Source organism: Juglans microcarpa x Juglans regia, chromosome 1D (genome assembly GCF_004785595.1).
Source record: "Juglans microcarpa x Juglans regia isolate MS1-56 chromosome 1D, Jm3101_v1.0, whole genome shotgun sequence".
NCBI lineage: Eukaryota > Viridiplantae > Streptophyta > Magnoliopsida > Fagales > Juglandaceae > Juglans > Juglans microcarpa x Juglans regia.
In genome coordinates this window covers 42,402,378-42,427,031 of record NC_054594.1, presented here as the reverse complement: position 1 = coordinate 42,427,031, position 24,654 = coordinate 42,402,378, and the positions used below count along the sequence as shown (strand labels likewise).

Genomic DNA, 24,654 nt, shown 5'->3' with positions numbered 1-24,654 from the left:
GATAATTAAACAAAACTTGAGAATTTTTGTGTGTAACTAGCTACCAATCATTTTCTACAAAATGAGCAATCCAAAACATATAGTGCAAGTTTTGGACTGATGTCCGTGTAGCGGTGAGGCAAACTCTTTGACCTTTCAATAAGTTTTTTAACAAAACTCTCTATACATCATATAATTTAAGAACATCATTCACCACCGTGTGGCGAAAAGAAATATTAAACCTATGTTCCAAGTACTTAACGAAGGCTTGAAACCCTTCACCTTCCACAAACTGAAATTGTAGCTCGTCTATTACGATCACACGAGTGAAATAAGTCCCACACCCCTTCGGATCATACTTCACAAACCCCTTCAACATACTTCCCCCGTTACTCCTATACGTCATCTTCTTAAGTTCAATCTTCAATCTAGGTTGACTCTTTCCCAGCAAAGAACGACTTATTAGTCTCTTTTTGCAAAGCTTTTTTAAATGGCTTTTCAACTAAGATGTACCATATCATTAATTTATAGTGAAATCCACAAAAATTTACCACAATAATTACACTTTGCTTATAAGTCATTGGGGTTTCCACATGATGGAAACAAGTTTTTTCTTTGGTGGACCCAGGGGTGTAGGGTAGGGGCAAGGGTAATGTTAAGGGTAGAAGAGGTAGGGGAGTTAGCACTAGTGCTAATATTCAGACTTGATGAACAATCCATGGATTCAAGGAACGATCAAACACTTGACAATAACATGATTCAAAAATCACATAAAAATTAAAATCATACAAATCATACATTGTTTCACTTTTGAAATCCTATACTGTTTTGAGGTTTTGAAATTGGAATCCCAAACTGTTTTGGACTTTTGAAATGAAACCCCAAAACCCTAATTGAAACCCCCGAAATAAAATAGGTTAGGGATTTCATAATCCAAAGCCCTTAATGAGCTCCTAACTTAAAATTGAACCAAAATCAAATGAAAAACACTTACATTTACATGCACCGAAGTTCAAACACAAACACCAATCAAACTCCACAACATCCAAAACCCAACCCACCTTGTATTGAAATAACCCCATCCTCCCTAGTCCATTGTAAAAAATAAAAAACAAACAAAAAGGGGTTTCGGTCTTGAGATACTTACAAAGAAGGAGAGAAAAGGGGTTTCGGGCCTTGATGACCACGATGACGAATGAGAGAGGCTAAGGCCTCGTTTGTTTTCACAACTACTCTCAACTCATCTCATTTCATCATTACAACTTTATTAAATTTTCATACAAAATAAAATAAATAATTAAACTTTTTCAGATCACAAAATAAAAATTATATTAAAAAAATATTTTATAATAATATTTTATTCAATTTTTAACTTTTATATCAACTTAATTTATCTCAATTCATCTTATTTCATCTATGAAAATAAACGAGGCCTAAGAGTCTAGAGTGAGAGGGTCTGAGAGGCTGAGACTCAATACCAATGGGCGGATGTAGATATAAACATATTGGTAGCCGGGTGGGCTTGGGCCTTGTCCCCCAACCCTTATAGCATTGGGGCGGGAAGGGGAGGGGGGTCGGCTGCAGGAGCTATTGGCATGATTTATAAAAACAAAAATGCCACAAACACGCCCCACTAACAATTTTCCTTGTGATACCAGCTTTTATCTTGTCTGTTTGTGTATCAAAATAGCTAGGGGGGCAAAGGTGGAGAAGCGCAGCTAATCACAACTCCGGCAAGGCGATCAAGCAGAATCCGCAATCGCCCAGTAATGTCTCCATGAGTTACTCTGTCACCTCTGTTGTTTAGCAGATGTTGCCCGGTTGGAACAGCATCCTCTGTTATTTCAAGTTTCAGCCTTCTTATATTGGCCTGAAACTTTCAAGGAGTAGGCCGTCAAACATTCCTGACTGTATAAGTACCGAGCAGTCGTTAATCTTAGGAACAAGATTTCTTGTAATTTTGGATTGTGATTCAACGAAAATGAACCTTTGACTATCTTTACCACCGACTTGTCTTTCATAGATTTGTTTCTTATCCCTTTCTTTATCTTCCTGTCTTATCTATCTGCTTCATAGCACTTAGTCTGTAACACGTTGGAGGTTGGACGTTGTCCTCTTTCCAGGGTGATAATAATGGGCATTATGCATTGCACAAGTTGAAAATGTTGAGTGAATTGTTGGTCATGAAGTGGATTCCATTAACAAGTAACTATAATTGAGAGAGACTGCAATGATCAGATGTTAGGTGCAACTCCAAAAACTTCAGTGGAAGACTGGCCTATATAAAAGTGGAAGTACTTCAATCAATAATTTCTTATAATTAGCTAGTTATATTTTCATGGAGAAATTATTTAATTATGATACTCTAATTATTAATCATGTACAAAATTTGTACTAGACGCAGAGCTTGCTCTTCGTAGTTTGACCATCGGTGCGCTTCCCACCAAAGTAAAGGCCCAGTAGTACTGTTTTGTTATATCTGGCCGAGATTATTGAATTATAATATTTATAGGTCACCGATCGAAAAGCAAGACATATTGAGTCAGCTACCATGTTCAGGGGTTAATTTGCTTAAGCATACTAAAAAAGGCTTCCCTTTTCCAGCCGAAGATTATTCTCTTTGGGATGTGTCAATTGAGAGGACTCCATAGTAACACAGACGAATTGTTTAGTCATTTGAAAAAGTTTTGGAATCGTAGTATAAGGAACATTTCTTATCGTGTGAAAAATGAGTTTAGCCCAGCTAGCTTCTACTTTTTGGGACCGAAAGGCAGCCTAGTAAACCCCACATGATTGGGAAAGATTAGTCATTCGAAGATCCTAGCTAGCAGAGAAAAGAACTGAATAAATTCTTTCTGAGAATCGTATAAGATGGAGTCATTGTGTCAGTTTTGGATAAAAACAGATGAACTTGTCCTAGCTGATCAGTCCTAGCTACTAGGTTCTTATTAGAAGTAGTTTTCTTTTTTTCCCAGAGCGCTAAAGTGGATTCATAACAATCGAATTTTTAATCTGGATGTTGGGAGACTACAAGAAATAAGCCGCAAAAAAAAATAATCATTATTTTTTTTTGTACAACATGAGTTTTTCTTTCCCTGAATACATTGCTCCTTAGCCTAAAAAAACCTCCACTTGAAAGAAAAAAAATGCTTGTTCACCAGATGATCATGGTATTTATATAGATCGAAAGTTGATCTTCTGTGCGGGGATTGGAGGGGGCCTACTAATACCCAAGAAACTTCCTCTCCTGCCTGAAAAAGACGAAGATGACAATGAACCTCTAGATGCCTTCTTAGAAATGGTTGCCTTCGGCAGGGTGTATTGTTTGTGGTTATCCAAGCCACCTCCATAGCTCTTACATGCTTTTATTTTTCTTCTACAGGGAATTTCCTTCTTTGCAAGGTCTTCTATTCTCATCACGCTCGAAAGAGATGTAAAAGACTGAGACTTGCCTTCAAAGTACTTGGAAAGTCCTGATCTCCTGCGCATGCATATATAAATATATATTACAACTTCTGTAAGCTCTAGAGCTCGAATATTTTGCAAGAAGCAGCTTTGGTACGTGCTTTTCAGCCTTTCAGAAATTGTACGTGCATATATAGTTTTAGTTTCTGGAGAGGCTGCTACCCAAGGAAGTCTACCTTGGTAACATTATAACAATTTTTTTATTACAAAATCCTAGACCAGATACGATGATTAGTGCCAAATCAAGGTGATAGACTCAAAATTATAACTCCTACTGAGATAAACGCCGATATGGTTGAAAATCTTGGTGGGCAACTATTCATGCCAATACAGAAAAGAGTTTGTAGTTCCAAAAGCTTATATCCCTCCTCAGAACTTTTGCTGGAGTGGAGTTGTTGAAGCTATACTTACTTGATGGGTAGTTGGGCCATGAGCTCTGACAATTCATACAAAGGTCCACTAACACTTGAATGTGAGGATGAAGAACATGAATTTGATGTTGAAGATGCATCATCCACCATGTCTGAGGATGATATTGATCCAAGAGAAACTACGGAGTCTTCGAGGGAATTAGATGCAGATGATCCGCCATAATTATTATTATTATCATCATCATTATCATGACCTTCCATGATCACCCACCGATAATCTTTATCTTTGGCTTGCTCGTGATTGTATGGCGGCGTGTTTGAACCTTTAAGTAGTTGTTTTCGACCTTCACCCATCGATGGCAATGGAGCTTTGAAAGATGCTTATATACGATGATGGTTTCAACTTTCAAAAGATAAGCCAACGCTTTATGTCTTGCACGCATGAGCTTGGGAGTTGGGACGCTTCTTTGGTTACCATACCATATTGATATATATATATATATATATATATATAGATCGTAGCGCGCGTATGTATGAACACAACGTGGATTAGATACGGTATAACTTTTAGGAAATTTGGTGCTACGACACCTGGTGCTTGGAAATTCCATAATTTTGAGGTGAAGTAGAGCCACGTGTGTAGTGATCGTATGCTCCATGATAGTGATCCCACACACCCACAACAACCAAAAACAAAAACGATAAAAAAAAAAATAGATATATATACTAAAAGAAAAAAAAAAATCTTAAAAAATATGAATAAAGGGAGGGTAAAAAAAAAAAAAAAAAACTATAATCAGCAAATATTACTTCTCGATCCCGTGGAACAAGTGTCGAATGACGACAACCGGAGCATGCAAAATCCTTGAACTTTGAAGTTGGAATATCACCAAGGTAGCCCATTGAATGGCAATTTGTAAATAGTTTTGTTTCATTGCCTGCCTTATCCTAAGATTCGACATTATCTTCTCTTATGGTTTGGATTCCTTGACGTTGCCCATTGCTGTTGATTGTACTGGGGGCAAGTAGATAAGCATTATGGCGTTGAATCCATCATCTATTATGTGTCCCCACTCCCCCCACCCCCCCATCTATACCCTATCTGCAAATCTGCATTAATTCTGTGAGCATCATTTTGTCAATTTTTATATTGTTTTTATTTTGTCAAAAAGGTTGTTCTAAACATAATAGCAAGTACACGTGATCCGTTTGGATGCATAGATTAGGTAGGTACGTATTGGCTAAGTCCAACATGAGATTGGGTTGCCCTCTTTCCAAGGATCATATATAGGGGACAAGAGATTTTAGTCAGATTTGAAACGACAAACAAGTTTTTCTTCTTATAATTTTTTAATCAAATTAATGTTCTTTTTCAGCTCCTACGTAGAAAATAAGAGAAAGATATGTTTCCAATTTTATACGCAGCCCTTCGGACCGTTCAAAGATAAACACTGGAATTTTCTTTCTTCTACTTCTTCTAGGCTCTTAATTGGTGTCGATTCGATTTCTAGCGGTGGATTTCATCTTGCTTGCTGTAAAGCTGATACCTTTGTAGAGTTTACTGTTGAAACGGAGGATTGGTCACAATTTTAAGAGCGATATCATTTCCGTTGTACGTATTTAATAAGGTTTGAAGAATATAGGAATTAATGACGTGTGAGTAAGTATTAAATTAGTTTTGGAGTACACATATGCATGCTACTTTTTTAAATTTTAAAATAAAAATAATAATAAAAAAATATATTCTAATAATATTATATTCAACTTTTTAACTTTAATCTTAACTCATCTACGAAAACAAATAAGACATTAATATCTTACCACAAAGATTCGATCATACCATTAAAAAAAAAAAATATGAAATTTTATTTTAAGAAGTTTCAACTTTTTTACTGATATAACGTCATCTGATATAGAAAAAATACCACTTCATCAATGTTTAGAGACTTGTATTAAATTGAAAGTTATTTATATCAACCAATGCGATTGAAGGTGATGAAAATCTAAGAGGAAAAATAAGATTACTTGAAAATTTATGCAAGATTTAATTGTAATTTAAGTGATAAAATTATGTAATATACTGATAAGCAAATAGACACACGCGCCGGAAGACTACTTGAAGAAGGTTTAGGTAGAGATAGATGGCGTTGGATGGAACTTCTCATGAACATGAGTCATTAGGTAGACCTGGCCATTCAATCTTATCCACACCCTACAAATTTGATATCGAATGCCATTATCAACATTATTAAAAGCAAACTTTAAAGGACTTTGTATATCTTTGACAAACGTGGAAGGACACCTAATAATTTACTTATCCCTCTATCTTATCTTATTTAATTTAAGGTGATATTTATTAAATTATAATTTCAAAGATGACTTGATTTTACGTTATTCATTAATTTTTAATATTCTTATTTAAAAATATGAAGAAAATAAAGAAAAATGGACCTAAGAGTTTATATACAATATATCGTGATGAGAATAAAATAAAAATATGATATATAAAACAACCCTCTCAAAGGAGACAAAAAAAAAAAAAAAAAGAGTAAAGCATTGCGTTTGGTTAATTAAAAGAGTGTTCCTTTATTCCTCTTCAAAGACGTCTTCTTTTCAATTTTAAATTTCTAGAAGTAATTCTTTAATTTCGTCTCTCACTTTCGTTCAATTCTAAATCATCACTTCCCAAATTGCTCGAAACCTTCGAAGGAGTGTTTTGGACATAAATAAATAAATAAATATTTTCCGGCAATGTTGATGGGCCAAAAGTCCAAATAAAAACAGCAAAAGAGAAACACCGTTTTCTATAAATTTTTGCGATCTCAGATTCTCAAGTTTGCAATTGATTTCAAGAGTAGGCAGAGACTAGCCCGCTTCAATCTGATCGTTAGGTCAAATTTAATATTTTTTTAAAATGTTTTAATTCAAAATTTTTTAACATTTTAAAATATTTTTAAAAAATATAAAAAAAATCAATATACAAATAGTCACTTCCTTAACTATTAAATAAAAAAAATTAAAATACTTGAGATGTCAAAATGAAGAGACAAAATAAGTAGGTAAAGTAGCATTTTTCTTGATTTTAATTAACGATCTATTTTAAGTTATAATTGTATAAAATTATTTTAAATATATTATATTTATAAAATTTAAAATTAGTATAAATCCTAAACAATTTCCACTGTTCAGAGACAACAACATTGTACTCTCCCTAGAACGAAAATTACTTGTACATCATTGATATTGGAATATAGCCAAATGCTAATGCATCTTCATATTTTAACTAGATATGTGTAAAATTCTCTATATTGGAGTAACCAAACCACTAAAACTCAACATATGCGCTTCACTAAATTAAGCTCTCTAGTCATCTTTGGCTAGACAATAATATTTTAATAATTTCCAATACCATTATATTATCTAATTATTTTAAAGTCTATATTATCTATTTCAATTTTGATAAATAATCCGTTATTTTCTAGCTTATTCTATTTCATTAATAATAATTAAATTATGAAATTAAAATTAATATATTAATTAATATATAATTCTATTTTCTACCTTATTTTAAATAAAAATTAAATTATTAATTAATATATGAAGTGTATTTGTAAAATATTACAATTTTTTTTATAAAATATTATTAAAATATATAATATTATATTATTATTTTAACTTTAAGATGACTAATCTAATATGAATTCACCTAGACAAAAGTTAAGGCTATGAGAAAACCTAAAAGCCAATCCGGCTGTTGTTACTCAATAAACAACCCTCCAATAGTAGGCCTCCACATTAGCGTTCTATTTTTCATATTGTAGAGTTGCTTACACCTGATGAACTCATCACAACCCAACCCTCCCGCGCCTCTATTACGGTATTCGTCTTTCACTCCATCCCTATCCATAACTGAGATCTTGACTGCACACTCATCCCTGACGGCAACTCAACCCCCCGAGCCACGTGTAGGAAGGAACTCGAGGCCCCTAGCCACCACGGATGGACCTCGACCCCTAGAGAAAAACTCACAGCCCTCTCGTGTCCTCTTCCTCATCCAAACTAAAGTGAGATATCGAGCTCCCGTTTTTGTGATCAGCTAAACAATAGGCAAATTACAAGTTAAATCTTAAATTCTTAGGACACTCACTCTAGTTTCTCCTTTTGATTCCATAGGCACCCACTGTTCTTTGCCTCAAAGCACTATGCTTCAAAAAGCAAGCATTTTTCTTAGATGGAAGCCCAGATCTAGATAGAAATAGCTGAAAATAAATATAAGAAAAAGATTTTTTCTTTCGACGGTGATCAATAACCACTGTAAATGAAATTATTTAAATATTTATTTTCTGTTTGGTAGCTGAGAAATACGAAAAGAAATGGGAGACGATTAAAATTACAACCTTGGAGGATTTTCAATGTTTATGAGATGAGCAAACAAAGCACTTTACAAACATTACTCGTTTTTCTCAACACCCAAAATCAAGCCAAGACTAGAAGCTTCCAAAAGTCAATGACCACTGTACGTATTGAATATTCAGAAGAACGCAATTCGCATTTCTCATTTTGCTCAGCAATCAAACCTTTCGCCGTCATTCACGGAGCTATGAAGTTGGGAAGGGGAAGGGGAAGGGGTTTATGTGGGGAAGGCCAAAGGGGTACGGGCTCGAGGTTGGGACTTCTTTTCTTTTTCTATTGGGTTCTCTATAATCTCTGGTGTTTAGAGTATTGAATTTATCATCTTATTTTTTAAATTTTAATTAATATGTAATTTTTTTATTTTTAACTAATCATTCAAAATTTATAATCTATATTAAAGTCATTACATTCTTTATAATAATAAAATATTATTATTTTTTATTTTTTATATTATTTTAATTAATTTATATTTTATTTTTATAATCTTCAATAATCTTCAACAATTATATTCATTTTTATTTTTACAATTTAACAATCTATAATATAATAATCTCATATGTATATAGATAATAAAATCTCATATAAATAAAAATCTTATATCTATAATATAATAATCTTAAAAAATACTTTTAGACTTGCTATAATTCTTTTCATATTTGAAAAGAAGAATAGATTTACTGTAACTTATAGTTTGGATGAAAATAATTTAACTAATTTAATATGGAACAAATATGAATGATATTTGTTAAATTTAAAAATGAAAAGACATTTAACTAATTCAATACCAATACTCTAAGCAAATTATTTCAAACTAAACAGACTATCTTATTTTATATCTATCACTCATTATTATAATAGTTTTAAAATTTTTATATAAAATATAATTAATATTTCAATTTTTTAAATCTTAAAATAAAAATATTATTCAATTTTCATTTATTTAAATATAACTAAACGAACCTAACTATCAAGTTCCATCAACGTAACCACGGGCCATAAAAATTAAAAGGGTGAATTTTATAATTTTATATCTTTTAAATGGAATTTGAAGATTAACAGAAATTCTTGTCAAGAGTTTTTAAATTGTGAGTCACTGAGTTGAGATGAAAATTTAAATAAAATAAAATATTATTAAATATTAATTTTATTTTAAAATATTAAATTATTTGTTTTATTTTGAAAAAAAAATTATAATAATTTGATAAATTGAGTTGAGTCCAATATTCTCTAAAACCTAGAAAAACACCAAAATCACTCTCTTCAGATTCAAATTTAGTTAAAAGTTGCGAAACCATCGTCAGTGCATCATCTCGGTGGAATGTAATCTGTATCTAAATTTTCCTACTCAAAACGAGGAAATTTCGCGGAGGCTTAAAATGCCGAACAAAAAGCAATATGCATGGCACATTTGTGGAGGCTCACAGACATCTTTAAACATTCCACTTTTTGGTCCGTCAAAACTCATTTGGGTTCATTGAAAATTTTCTGCTCATTTTGGCTCGCCACTGAAAGGATCGACACACAAAAAATAATATCTTTTCTTTTCCTTTTTTTTTCGGGTAGTTCAGTTCTGACACTAATTTCCAAATGTTTTTTAAAAAAGGAATTTAAAGCACCATGGTTGAAGAAATTTTTGCTTTATCATAATAACAACGCATAAAATTAACAAGAAGATTTTCCATTGCGTTTGACACAAAAAAAAGAGGTTAAAAAAGGCGATGTGGGGAAGATGATTGTTGAAAATTTCAATGGTTCAAATGAAATACAACTGCCCACCTTCCCCAGATGGATCTTGCAGGGAACTCTTTCGGAAACAGAGTGCACTGGTCACAGCACTACGCCGATACACACAAATCCCTGCTCTGCTCTGTGTAGCAATTAGATTTATTTAGGGTTTCCTTTAAAAATCAGATCTAATCGATAGAAACTAACAGCAACCAAACAAAATGAAAAGAAGAAGAGAGATGCCATAGAAAAGAAAGAGGAGAGAAACAGAATCTACTACAGGCTTCAGACTCCGTGGGTAGAGCAGCAGCGAGTGGTTTACTTATATAGGTAAGAGAGCAGACGATGGCTAGGGTTTTGCTCACAAAGTTTCCGAACTATAATTACTAAAGTACCCTTTTCCTGATATCGAGTGGGTCATGGGCTTTAAACTGGAGCGAAAACTTTGACCCAACGTACCTTAGTCCTTTCAATAATAGTAGACTTACCACAATTTTACGACTCATTTTACAATTATCCAATTCAAATATGCCACTTAATTAAGATTTGTTTTAATTTTACAAAAATACCCTTGAGAAGTTGTAAGTTAATCATTTTCTCTTCTATAGATGGATTGAAGTAAATTTTTTTGAAAAATTCTATTTTTAAGTCGGTGTGGATAACATATTTAGTAAAATACTTATATGACATAATTTGATTTGAAATAAAAGTTTTAAAATTTAAATCTTATAAATTAAATCTTACTATATAAGTGATATGGGGGATATGTTCTAGACTTGCAGAATAACTCTTTCCTTGAATCAAATTTGGAGTAGGGCAAATACTAAGTTTTATTAAAGGGTGATTATCTATCCGTTCTACCCATGAAACAACATGAAATAAGCTTCATTATCTCAAGAGAGACTACCCATATCACCAATGAATAATGCTAAGTACAAGCTTTATTATCAAGAAGAATTAGGTGATTTTTCTCCAAATGCAAACTTCGGGCGTTTGAAAAATGTTATTGATACCTCAGTTGCAGACGACTTCACTGTCTTCCTATAACTAAGGGTGCTATAATATCTAACTAAATCAATACTTTGTTTCATAACAAGCCGAAATACTATTCTAAACTACCAGTTTAAGAGTCCAAATCATATCGTCATATAGAAGAAAGAAATACAAGGGTATTTTAATAACATTTAAAAGACAGACTCAATAGGAGCAAAACGGGAATGGATACACACATTGAGTTAAAGAGAATGTGGGAATTGGAGATATAAAAAGGAGCCTAGAACGCCAAAAATTACTGTTTCTGTCCAAACAAAGGTTATTTTTAGCAACAACTCCACTGCCAGTCCATGAAAACGCAAGCCCAAAACCGAATATCACAATAGGAAAACCTTCATGATTTGACCCTACAGGCCCTGTTCAACCAGATAATCCCCCAGCCTCTCAACAATCATGTTACACTGTCCAGGAGTCAAAGGTTCATCGTATATTCCAAAAATCAAAGCTTGGCCGGTTTTTTTCACAGTGATGCCACCGGCACCCTGCAAAATGAGAGACAGCATACCACTTATTTAGAATGCGATTAGTTAGTACTTTCAAATTGATTCAACAACCACATAATTGAATACTATCAAGTGAACCAAAATAATACATGAATATTAGCAGTCGCTAATATTTCAGCCTCGTTTGTTTTTACAATTTCTCTCAATTTATCTCATTTAATCATTATAACTTTTTTAAATTCTCACATAAAATAAAATAAACAATTCAACTTTTTTAAATCTCAAAACAAAAACAATATTAAAAAAATATATATTCTAATAATATTTTATTCAACTTTTAACTTTAATCTCAACTTATCTTACCTGCGAAAACAATCAAGTCCTAAACTCACAACTAGACATACTAAACGGGTTCATCACGAAAACTTTACTTCAATATAAAAAAGATTTCATTCTGAAACTTTCTTCGTTATAATTTGAAACTAGCATCCTTCACAAGGAACCTAATTTGTGACAGACATTTGATACGCACTAATGAATGGGTCCGGGCACCCTTACCGAGACTGATTATGCAAATTTCATCATCAAAGGAAAATGGAAAGGCAATCATGTCCCAGGGGAAAATGAAAAGTCATACAGCCTGTATGATACAGGACATGATTACAGATAAAAAAATGCACAATAACAGCTCATTGGTTGAAAAAACTTGTGGTAAGCTTCATAAAAGTAGAAGTCAAGGAAATTTGGCTTCCATGGGTTGGTTTCTCTGTGCACGCGAGAGGCTGTTGTCGGTACGGAGTAGAAAAGTGTGAACAAAGATAAGTAAGGATTATTGCAGATCGCCCCACACATGATACGCATGAGCTCTGTTATTTTTTTTCAAAGGCTAGCCAGGTACAAGGTTCATAATGACCTTTGAATAAGAAGATAAAGCCGTTGACTGTATCATTCGTGAAATTAATAGGTAGATTCCAAATTTAAGAATTTTGAAGTCAAAAGGTAAACAACTACGATGCCGAGTAATTATCGCAAGGAGCATAAGAATTATTATAGCATCAACCACATATTGAAACATCATTGGTCGCTTCAATAAATGAAAATAGAATATTAAGAAAGAGGTTTTATCAATAAGGTTTCACAAATATCCAGTATGTATTAAACCAGCAATTGGTATTGGGGCAAAGGTAGAGTAGAGAAATCCAGGACATGAAGATGTATGAGAACAGAGAACCCCGTAAGGGTCGAATCCCCAAAGCACAAGAAAGATATCTACATTAAAAAGATGTTCAAAGATACTAAAGTAAATATCAACTAAGAATTGGCTACGAAGTAATGCACCAAGGAAGTTTATGTGGGCGAGATATCAAAGTATATATTGGGGATCTCAAGAATGTTTTTGTGTCACATACTTGGCATACTAACATATATGGAAACATGTAACATGCCCTTCACTAGGATGCCCCTAACACTTTTTTTTTTAATCAGTATGCCCCTAACACTCTTAAGATACAGTGAACACTCAATCTTATAGCAACAACTGCTGCTACATCTAGATCAATTTAAGATAGAAGAAAACAAGAATAACACATTACTATCATATATGGTCAATAATATTTTTTATTGGCACCGGGTATTTGGAACAAAGTCCCGACTAATCCCGGAGGTGCACAGGCTCTTAGTAAGGAATTTCACACAAGTGCACTTCGGAAAATTCAATGGAAAACTCTCCCAATCTGATGGCCCCTAAAAATTGTTTGAACTCAAGGGTTTGAACTTTAGACCTGGAAGTAACATACAACCAAGACCAAGACTCTTATCACATGAGGCAACCTCTAGGGGTTATATATCGTAAATATATGTACAAGAATAATTAAAAAGAAGAAAAAAGAAAAGAACAACGGAGCTTAAAACACCTTTCCACAAATAACACAAACTACCTTAAGATCAACACTAGAAACAGGGACAATTCTATTATCAATAATTTGACCAATGTATTATAAACATTGAACAAAAAGAAAAGTAAAAAGGAGGAGGATAGATAGAGCTTAAAAAACCTTCTTCCCACGAATAACAGCTCCGGCCTCTCCCTGGATGACCATGTACTTTGTGCCGCCAAGGTGCAACCCAGTTGGGGCAAGAGAGCCAGGTTCATCAAAATCTTTCATGATCGCAGCAATTTCTTCCGGCTTAAACTGCATATAAAGAGGAAAGTAACCTTATACCAGTGCTCCCCCACTACATCTAGCACCAAATATAAGGGAAAAGGAAGCAAATCTCAAAGTAAAAAAATGTGTTTGAAATGTGAAGGCCACTTGGTTTGAAATGTGAAGGCCACTTGGTCTCAGTTATAAAACCCTATCATAAATAAAGTTACTCAAAGATATTGATGCAGTAATAATAAATGAAGGCTCAAATAGTACAAATGAATATGTCATTTTGAATCATAAATAAAATTTTCCTACATCCATGTCACAATCCAATTCATATAGACAAGCTATGATGAATGTTTTTTCATTTACTAACAAAAAAAATAAGTTGTTTCGTGGATAGCTTTCTATGATGAATGTTTTTTCATTTACTAACAAAAAAGATAAGTTTTTTCGTGGATAGCTTTCTAGTCCGTTTTAAACAATTAGTTGAGACTTGAGACTAGTGGGCTGCCATAATGTAGTGAACCTACCGTTTTCATCTCAAAACAAAATAATCACCAAATTTTATTATTTTCACCAAATGAGTCTGCATGTGATTTCATTACAAACCAACCGCCAATAAATGCCTGTCCTACTGCATTTGATGCAAACATTTAATGTGTTCATCCATACAGCTGATCTTAGTACAGCGGTTATCTAAGTTTAGACAATCTATTCATTTATCACACGAATCAATACAATATAAGAACAATTACATCTAATAATTTCTTCTCCATCCTAAGTATTATCGGAAACCAAAGAGAGCTCAAACGCATTTCACGAAATATCCGAGTCCAAAACCAGCATTCGAAAGGAAGTTATATACTGGCATTCAAATCATAAAAATTTCACTAAATGTATTATAGAACAACAGATCCTCTAAAAACAATCAGAAATTGGGCGGATCAAACAAAACCTAAAAAAGGTGAAAAAAAGAAAGAAGACGACTCTATTTGACGCGGTATAAAAATCTCCGCAAAGAGAATTTTGCACGGAAACAAACAGAGCCAAGTGAGAGAATCCACCAACAGATCAATCAGACATGCTAAAAACGATAAAAATCAGAAAAACTATATCACAGAAGAATCGAAAAACTAAACTACTAGATCTAACAGGATTAGGAAAAAATAGTGGAAAACTAAACTAACAAGTTGATTGATAACATGAAAATGGTAGCTAGAAGAGATGACCTGAGGGAAGCTGGAGCTCTGTGCCCAGACACTGCCATCGTGGCCGACGATGGCTGCGGCGGTGAGATGCTGGCCGTCGATCTCGCACATCAGGTGCTCATCAACATACGTTTGCCACGACATCTTGATCTTCTTCGCTTGTTCTTATTTTCCGACCCTGTTTTCCCAACAATCTCGTCCTAATATCGGCCTCTGAAAATTTTCGGGTTCAAAGAAGATAGGTATAAATACTATTAAATAGTAGCCGAGCGAGAGATTGGTGTCCTTTATGATGCGGAGGCGGTGATGTGCTCTGAGCCGTACATTCAACACATGATTGAATGAGAGCCGTTCATGTTCGGAAATAGGAGAGTGGTTCATGTACAGGCTTCGGACCGTACAGATAGACATGTGGCAGTTTTTGTTTTTTTTTTTAATTTCTTATAATGATACACTTACAAATATTCTTATAATTATTTTAAAATTTATTTTATAATCAGTTAATATAATTATATCATTTCAAAATAAATTAATTTTAAAAGTTATAAAATAATTATAAATTTTTAACTTTTCTTTCTTTACACATCTTCTTTTCTTAGATCATTCACAATTGATTTTATAAAATACAATTTTTTTTTGAAATATAAACAAATTTGATCAAAAAGTCTCTTCAGGAGATCATTTATTATATTTCTATTTTCCATACATCTATCATGAATCCGCTACATGTAGTAGTTACTGTTTATCTATCTTAAATTTTTATTATTATTTTTCTTTCATTTCATCTTCCTTTTTTTTTATCTTATTTTCATTTCAGCTCTTGTCACTTTTGCACCATTCCACACTTTCTTCTCTGTCGTTTACTCTCTTGCATGCACTTTGTTTAATTATGATCCTCTTTTACTTTTATGCACGCAAAAACCTTGATGTTAATAATAAGGCTACTTTTTCAATTAGGTGCGGAAAAAGTGCTAGAGAGTAGAGATCGTAAATATTGACAAATTATAACTAGTTTTGAGGTACAATCAGTTATATCAAATGATGCCAAAGAGTAATTAGTTTCAAATGACATTCTATATGGAGTGGGTGACATTATAAATATCAAAAGATATGAGGATATTGTGAATCTATTAGTAGTTTGATGAAATATTTAAAATGAATACAAAAATATTAAAAAAGAATATTTAAATAATATAGAGAAAAAATAAATAAGTTGATTTATGATATATTATAAAAATTAGAATCTAAAATAAAAAAATGAATTTTGATGATATATTTTAAAGAATAAGATAAAGAAATCATTGGAATGTAAGCGTTGTAAGTGGATCCCACGTAGCAGTACGTGATGTTCACAACATGCCCCCCATGAGTCCCATGGTAAATGGTATGTTTGATGATGGCTTCATCTTAGAGCAATGGCATTGGAATGGCAATTTATTTTAGTTAGCCAGGTTTTACCAAAGTTGGAATAGGCAAACTTGACTTTAGTTATAGTGGTTCGACATATTTGTTGAGAAGTGTCTCTTAGGCAAATATTATAAGATTTTTATTCTCTTTGGTTTTGATTATTGAACATTAATTTTATTTTCTTGAAGATCTTGATAGTTTTGATGTATAGATTGTTGGAGATTACAAACATGAAAATAAAATTAAAATATTTAAAAATTAAAAAAAAAAGTATTTAAGAATAAATAAAAAAGATTCATTGAAAAAGTAGATAAAAACTTAAGAAATAATAATATTTTATTATTATTATAGAGTGAAATAGCTAATCGAGCATAGAGTTAAGTTTTTGAGTGATTAGGCAAAACTAAAAGAAGTGATGACATGTACATCCAAATTTTCAGTGATTAGGAGGAGCCATAGAAGGATATTAGGAAGTGGAGGTGGTACATGCAAGGGACATGGATAAATTAACATTTATGCTACAAGGAATTCCGCTAGCTATTTGCCTTTAGGAGCCTCTTCGATTCACTATTTCTAGGGTCCTTCGTTCTCCACCATGCAGTTTTTGAAAGATAGAAAAGCTGGCTAAGAAAAAGTTGGATCACAGATAATGGATAGAGAGGGCATGCAACCCTCATACCGTCGTGGTAGCCCATGATCGTACGTAACATCATACTCGCATAGAATTTCCGCAAACTGGCTCTATCTCTCACTTGGCCTCACGGAAACTGGAAGCAAGAAAGGACAAATATGGGAAATCCTCGTGTAACTCAGTTATGAATTAATTCATGTCAATATATTTTGTACATTCCGTCGGGCGAGACTTCGGCGGAAATGCACGAATCAAAGACTGCACAATTCATGAAACCAAACAATGGGTATGCAATTATAACAGTTCGAGCAGGCCATCCGGGGGTCTTCTGTAAAAGAACCTACGCAGAAGGGACATTTTTGCCAACTGATTTGCATGCGGTTTTTCACAAAACTAATAAATCTATTGTAAAGGGGGGATTTTTCCCACTTCGCAAGTTCATTGGGTCTCAGCCCGATACACGGCCCAGGATCTAAGTTTACCCATGAAAAAAGTGCCTACAAGGAAAAGCAAATAGTTGGGTGATGGGATGGACAAACGTGACATATCTCGACCACATTCTAATAGTAGGGATTTGCACAGGGCATAACGGAAAATACGGAAAACCCTTGATCCTTTAATACAAGAGCATCGACAGACCACCGAAGATAAAGTGAAATCAGGAAACCACGTAATATTAATGACATCACTACTCGAGTTACAAGCCACATTAATGACGTAGTCGCATATCGAGTCACACTGCATTAAAGGATTCTGATAATAATAATAGAACGAAAGACACGAACTCCATAGGGTTAAACATGATCTATTCCCTTCCAGACCCCCAGTATAAATAACAATTTATAGGTATGAGTAACTCTCTCCGATTCCTAGTTTCTCTTACTTACTTACAAACTTTCAAGAGATATTATGGACTTTGACATCGGAGACTCCCCATACCCAAGGCCACCCTCTCCCAGTTGCCTTCTTCTATATTTTTGCAGGCCTAGTTCTGAAGATCTAAGTTGCTAAAACTTGACCCAAAGGCGTACGAAACACGATGTTAACAAAAATGTTAAATATATTTAAGAAAAATTTATAAAAAAGAAAATGCTAGTGAAGCCCCTTAAACTTACCACTTGATTATTTTAATTTTTTATTTTATTTTAGTTAATGGTTAAGGAATTAATTATTAGTAAAATTATTTATTTTTTTTCTCTTTTTTAAATGATTATAGATGTTAAAAAATGATAAAAATAACATAAAAGAATAGAAAAAAAAAATTAAATACACTAGTGGGCATGCTAGGCTGCACGCTAATATTATCTTTATAAAAAACTTATTTCTTCATATTTTATTTATTGATATGTTGAAAATTATAAAATTTGAAATTTAATATTTAAATTAAAAAAAATAATAAAATAAATCTATAAAAATATAAGTAAAATCACAATTATAACGTAGTATTACTCAAATAATAAATTAGTTATTAATATCGTATGGTTATGATGAATTGCATTTCTCATAACTGGAAGGAAAATGTTAGACGCACCGAGAGTTCAAAACAATAATTCAACGGATGTCACATGTCCCTTTTTGAATGGCCCGTATAAAATATTTAAAAATAAAAACTGCACAGATAAACTCATCTCTTTGTTTCATTCTTTCTACGCCCCTCGGCCCTCCCTCCCCTCCAGCTCGGCTGAAACTGCAATGTCAATAAATCTGTATGGATTTCTATTTAATCTCTTCAACCTGGAAATAAAGTAGACTTGCCTTACTTAGGAAAACAAAAATCCATGTCTAGCATTTTCCATTACACTGCAGATTCTCTAAAAACAACAAAGGAAAATGCTAACAAATTTATGTATGGCTTCTAAATTTCTTACGTCAATGGAGGAGACGAACCCAAAGACTCCATCAATGGTGGAGGAGACCGGCGATGGGCAGTTGAGCACTCGACCACTGGTGGAGGAAGCCGGCCATTGGCAGTGGACAGAGATTCAAGAGATAGAAATTTTCTCATCTTGATTTCACTTCATTTTCACTGTTTTGTCTCTCAAATAAAAGCAGGGATAATTTAGTCATTTGAATGGAATTCGCATGCGCACGTATGACGGTATGAGGATTGCAAAGGAGTGCCCCGCATGGGACTGTACTAAGCAGCGCCCTTCTTTCTTTTTTTTTATTCATTTTCCTTCTTTCGTGAGGTAACCGTAATCCTTGGAACTTCTTGCTCAAACTGATAAACTTGTGTATAAATTAAGACCAGCGGTACGCAATAGGAGACCCAAAAAAAAATATTTTATTTTTAATTTTTTAAAAACATAAAAAATTATTTATTTTCAGAACGAAGAGAGCAATCAAACAGATAGTGATAAGATTACTATCTTACTACTATCTATATATTACCAAAAGATATTTCAAGTTTTTTTTATTTTTTTATTATTTTTCAAGTATTTTTTTAATATCTTTAATTATTAAAAAAATTAAAAAAATATAACTTTATTAATATATATTTTTTAATTATTAAATAAAATAAAAAATAGATAATAATAAAGTAATAATCTAGCGACGAAAATTTGAAGAAATCCATTTCACATCGACCATAAACAGTGATAAACCAGGTCAGGTCAATCGGTGCTGACATTTGCCAGGCTATATAGGCTCGTTTGAAGTCAATAATGGCTTGCGCGAGATCATCCGTCATTGTCAATACTGTAATAAACCAAAATTCAAAAAATTGGGAACTGGAAAAAAAATGGATTCAATATATCGATCAATTTAATAAATTAAATTAAGTGATTTATGATAACTTTAAATCAATTATGTCAATGTCGATAAAAAAATAATTAAAAATCATATATAATACAATTCAAATTTTTAATGTCATGTAAATTTGTTGACTAGCTTAAATAAAAATATAATATCAACCTAAATAGTTTCAATAAATATATAATTTATGGATTAATATCAATTTTCGATATTTTTTTTTCTTCATATACAAATAAGATAAAGACTATTAAGTTATGAGTACATGATAAATGTAATATTTTATGCACAACCATAAATTTAATATAAAACACTCATTTATCTCTTAATTTATTTGTTCAATTATTTTGCAATTCTAAATGAATATAATAATAATAAATGTTAATATATGTTTAATTTATCATATTTTTATACAAGAAATTAAAAAAAATCATTTGTTAGATAACTTAAAAATAAATGTAATCTTGAATCCGTTTAAATCGATCAAAATTGACAAGAGCGGGTCTAAATTGTCTTAAATTGATCGATTGAAATAATTCAATAAATTATTTAAAAAATTCACTAAAATCGATTCAATTTATAATCAATTCAATTTGATTAGACTAAACCTCTTAATAATATAATATAAATAATTAAATGTACAGCTTTCTATTATTTTAAACTTTTGGAACAAATAGTAATTTTACATTATATAAGAGTAAAGTTTTGAATTCGAAGCCATACTCTACATTCTACCTAGGGGTGAAAGCTGGTCGGTCTGGACTGGGAAAGCCGACTGAACCGACCGTTTTGATCTCGGTCCAAGTATTTCTCAATTTTCGGTATTTGGTCCGGTCCAGAGGTGGGGTTTCCTTAGACCGGACCGACCGAATTGGGAAAATATATATTTTAATTTTTAAATATATTTTTATATAATAATTGTATAATTAATTATATAATTTTCATCTAATTTAATATCATTGAACATATAAAATATTTTTTTAATGAGTTAGTTATATAATCTATATTAGTAATTCACTTAATTTTATTTTAGTAATTTAAATAAATTTTTTATTAATTTATTTGAAAAAAAGAAGAAAAAAAATAGGTCAGACTGACAAGACCGGTCTGATCCCATGGATGTTCAGTCTGGTCTGATCCAATCCTAAAAAAATGATGGACCTGGACTAGGCTGGACTGGACCGATCGTTTTACATCCTTAATTCTACCTTATTTAATTAAATATTTTACATGCACCGACTCATTAAGGAGAATCTGACCACTCATTTTGGAAATAAACAATAAACATATTTTCAAGAAAATTAAGTTCCGTTCGGAGAGTGAGTTGAGATGAGATTGTTTTAAATAAAAATTAAAAATAAAATAAAATATTATTAGAATTTTATTTTTTAATATTATTATTATTTTTAATATTATCATTATAATAATATTTTATTCAATTTACATCTAAACTATCAAAATATTCCTAAATTTTATTAGTGCTTACGTAATGCGTTACGCAATTAACAATAGACCCATAGCTTTTTGCCTAACCGATAATGAAGTCAAGTGAGAGAGAGAGATAAAAAAGAGTTATATATGTTGGGAGAGAGGGATCGAAGGAGAGAGAGAGAGAGAGAGAGAGAGAGAGATGGAAAACAGAGCATACAAAGGTCATGTCTTGGCGCTACCTTATCCAAGCCAGGGCCACATAAACCCTTTGCTGCAATTCTCAAAGAGATTGGCCTCCAAAGGGCTTAAAGCAACCGTAGCCACCACCGTCTTCATCTACAACGCCATGGAGCCCCATAACTCACCGGGAGGCTCCGTCCAATTTGAAACGATATCGGACGGCTATGATGAAGGTGGGTTCCTCCAAGCCGAAAGCATCCATGCCTATCTCACCCGCATGGAAGCCAGAGGGTCAAAAACCCTATCCGACCTCATCCTCAAGCACAAAGACACAGCAAACCCTATTGATTGCATAATATATGACGCTTTTTTGCCTTGGGCTTTGGAAGTAGCCAAAATGTTTGGGTTGCCTGGAGCTGCTTTCTTTACTCAAGCTTGTGCTGTTAATTTCATATACTATCAAGCGCATCACGGGCTCTTGAAGCTCCCCATATCTTCCACACCCATCTCCATTCCTGGTTTCCCGTTGCTTGACCTTGAGGAGATGCCATCTTTCATCTCTGTGTCCGGGTCCTATCCGGCTTACTTCGCGATGGTGCTAAATCAATTTTCTAACACAGACAAAGCCGATTGGGTTCTTGTCAACACTTTCTATGAGCTAGAGCTTCAGGTCAGTACTTATGCTAGCTACGTACACACACACACACGTATATATATACACGCAGAGAGAGAGAGAGAGATTGGTAGATACAATAGTTTAGGTTGAGCGATTAAGATAGATGAAAATAAATCACATGACATAATTGAAAAAATATTAGCAGATAGTTTACCTTATTGTTCTCTGCGGTAAGTAGTCCAATTTATAAAAACACGTTTGTTTATTGATCTCCCGATTATCGTAAAGATTTTCTATTAACAAAGATTTCCTATTGAATGGGATAATTATAACTTTAAAAAATTAGAACATTAACGGTAATTTAAAGAAAAGGCTCTATATATCTTGGTTTTGTTTAAACGTACAGTGGTTTTTTTGTCATATTTCTCTAATCATATTTCCTATATGTACATGCATCAACATATATGTACATGCATCTTGTTGCAATACAAAATTATGCAGGTGAATACAGACCCTTGAAATTAACCAGATTAATTATATATATATATATATATATATATATATTTATGTCTGCGCGCGTCTCTCTTTTCTCCCCTTTGCATTAAAAAAAAACCATTATAATATATATGTCTATATATATATATATATATTGATCTCATGATTTGAAATCAGTTTGTAGTTTTGACGTTGATCGTTTACATTATAGCTTAATTCTTATTGTTTTATCTCTTAGGCATGTCTATTATTTGGTCTTGTTGGCTTTGGTTTTTGGAAGTTTGTACGTCGTTTTCTCCTTGTTCTTCAGGAGGTTTTTTCGGTTTTTTCTAATAAAATGATAGAGGTGCCGGCCATTTTTTATTTTTTATTTTTTTATTTTTATTTATTTTTTTATTTATTTATTTTTAAAAGACGTTGATCGTTTGTGCTTTATCACAAGGTGGTGGATACCATGTCAAAAGTTTGCAGATTGCTGACGATTGGGCCAACAATTCCATCCTTCTACTTGGACAACCGTATCGAAAAGGACACTGATTATGGGCTTCATCTTTTCACATTAGATTCTTCTGTTTGCATCAATTGGCTCAACAGGAAACCAGCAGGATCTGTTGTTTACGCGTCGTTCGGTAGCATGGCCGGTTTAAGCAAACAGCAAATGAAGGAAGTGGCATTTGCTTTAAAAGGAAGCGATTTCTATTTTTTGTGGGTAGTCAGGGCCTCAGAGGAAGCAAACCTCCCAGAAAATTTTGTGGAAGAGGTAGGCGATAAGGGCCTCATGGTGCAGTGGAGCCCTCAACTGGAAGTGCTATCGAATAAGGCAGTTGGGTGCTTTCTCACGCACTGTGGGTGGAATTCGACCGTTGAGGCATTGGGCTTGGCAGTGCCGATGGTGGGGATGCCACAGTGGACTGACCAAAGTCCAAATGCCAAGTTTGTTGAGGATGTGTGGAAGGTGGGAATTAGGGTCAAGATTGATGATCACGAGAATGGCATTGTGGGGAGAGAAGAGATTCAATCTTGCATTAGGGAAGTAATGGAGGGGGAGAGAGGGAGAGAGATGAAGGAGAATGCCAAGAAATGGAGGGCTTTGGCTGTAGCAGCAATAAGTGAGGGTGGTTCTTCGGACAAGAATATTGATGAATTCGTATCTAAAGTGACGAGGCGTTAGAAGGCCAACACGAGTTTCTTCTAGCTACATAATAAAAGATTCGTATGTTTTCACAATTCTTCTCATTTCAATTCATTTCATCTTAACTCATCTAATCATTACAATTTTTTCAAATTTCACACAAAATAAAATAAACAATTCAATTCAACTTTCTCAAATTCTCTTTTGTAAATTGAAACTCCACCTGGAGGATTAATGTCACTTTCTGCCATTGTCAAAGACTCGATTGATGGATCAGCTACTAGAAGTTGGAAGATTGATCTCATAAAGGATATATTCGATGCAGGGGTTGCAAACGCAATAGTACAGGGGTCCCTAAATATACATGAGGAGTGTAAAAATAAAGTAATATGGCATTATATATATACCCCAGATGCACGGACAGTTCACTCATGCCAAGAGTGCATATATTCCACACACACAAGCAATAAGAAGCAAGAAGTATATATAATAAGGGCATTCTTCTATGTTGAATTCTAGACAAAAGATTTGGATCGAGCATGAATACTCCAAATGCAGTCAAATTATTTTTATGGAAAGCGTGTAATAACGGACTACCTACCAAGGCAAATTTGGCTAAAAGGAAGCTAACACAAGATGACAAATGCCCTACATATACGCACTATGAAAACAGAAAATACTGCACATATTCTTTGGAGATGTGTGGAGTACTACTTGTTGGCAGTAGTAGTAGAGGGATTCAAAAAATGTACATGTGGATAATATTCTGTAACTGTTGCAAACGCTTGATGAAAGACTAGATCAGCAGCAAGAACTTGATAAAGCAACGGTACTGATCATAATGCGAAAGTTGTGGTTGAGAAGAGATTCTGTAGTTTTTGAGCGAGTACTTTTTTTTATTTCCTGCTTATCCTTCTATTACTTTTCAAAAAATTTAAAATAAAAGAAAAAAAATCGGGATTAAATCCGAATCTGGAATTCGGATTCATCCGAATTTTGGTCTGGGTCTAACTCAATCCAGATTTCGGCTTGGATTTCTTGATCGAAATCCGGATAAACAATGCTACACGGTATGATACATGATATATTAAGAATCACGATCATGTCTTGCAAACATCTTCATTTTATGACACGATTGGGCTTCTACTCACATGGTCGTGTCCCAAATATAACGAAATAACAATATTGTATTGTTATTCTGAAT

The 24,654-nt window shown here is 33.2% G+C and overlaps 3 protein-coding genes and 1 non-coding gene across 5 annotated transcripts; 1 reads left to right on the top strand and 3 right to left on the bottom strand.

Annotated features, from left to right (window-relative positions):
• Positions 1 to 3,016: 3,016 nt before the first annotated feature.
• On the bottom strand, positions 3,017 to 4,298 carry LOC121261192. Its single transcript, XM_041163434.1, has 2 exons — positions 3,856 to 4,298; positions 3,017 to 3,460 (listed from the first exon to the last, which is right to left on the bottom strand). Exons 1-2 carry the CDS (start codon positions 4,167 to 4,169, stop codon positions 3,154 to 3,156), a joined length of 621 nt encoding a protein of 206 aa, XP_041019368.1. The 5' UTR covers positions 4,170 to 4,298; the 3' UTR covers positions 3,017 to 3,153.
• A 5,646-nt stretch (positions 4,299 to 9,944) lies between these two features.
• Positions 9,945 to 10,092, bottom strand: LOC121243586. The gene has a single exon (XR_005936190.1). It is a non-coding gene; the product is annotated as a small nucleolar RNA snoR135 (small nucleolar RNA).
• A 946-nt stretch (positions 10,093 to 11,038) lies between these two features.
• LOC121261671 (profilin-3) lies at positions 11,039 to 15,089 on the bottom strand. 2 transcript variants are annotated; one of them, XR_005939943.1, is made up of 4 exons: positions 14,829 to 15,089; positions 13,504 to 13,641; positions 11,263 to 11,488; positions 11,039 to 11,179 (listed from the first exon to the last, which is right to left on the bottom strand). XR_005939943.1 is itself a non-coding variant. In XM_041164149.1 (3 exons), exons 1-3 carry the CDS (start codon positions 14,949 to 14,951, stop codon positions 11,354 to 11,356), a joined length of 396 nt encoding a protein of 131 aa, XP_041020083.1. In that variant the 5' UTR covers positions 14,952 to 15,089; the 3' UTR covers positions 11,210 to 11,353. The 2 variants fall into 2 exon arrangements, 1 of the variants encoding a protein (XP_041020083.1); XM_041164149.1 differs by lacking the exon at positions 11,039 to 11,179 and having other exon boundaries at positions 11,210 to 11,488.
• Positions 15,090 to 21,196: 6,107 nt separating this feature from the next.
• On the top strand, positions 21,197 to 23,542 carry LOC121259567 (UDP-glycosyltransferase 74F2-like). Its single transcript, XM_041161201.1, has 2 exons — positions 21,197 to 21,877; positions 22,761 to 23,542. Exons 1-2 carry the CDS (start codon positions 21,227 to 21,229, stop codon positions 23,487 to 23,489), a joined length of 1,380 nt encoding a protein of 459 aa, XP_041017135.1. The 5' UTR covers positions 21,197 to 21,226; the 3' UTR covers positions 23,490 to 23,542.
• The last annotated feature ends 1,112 nt before the right edge of the window (positions 23,543 to 24,654 follow it).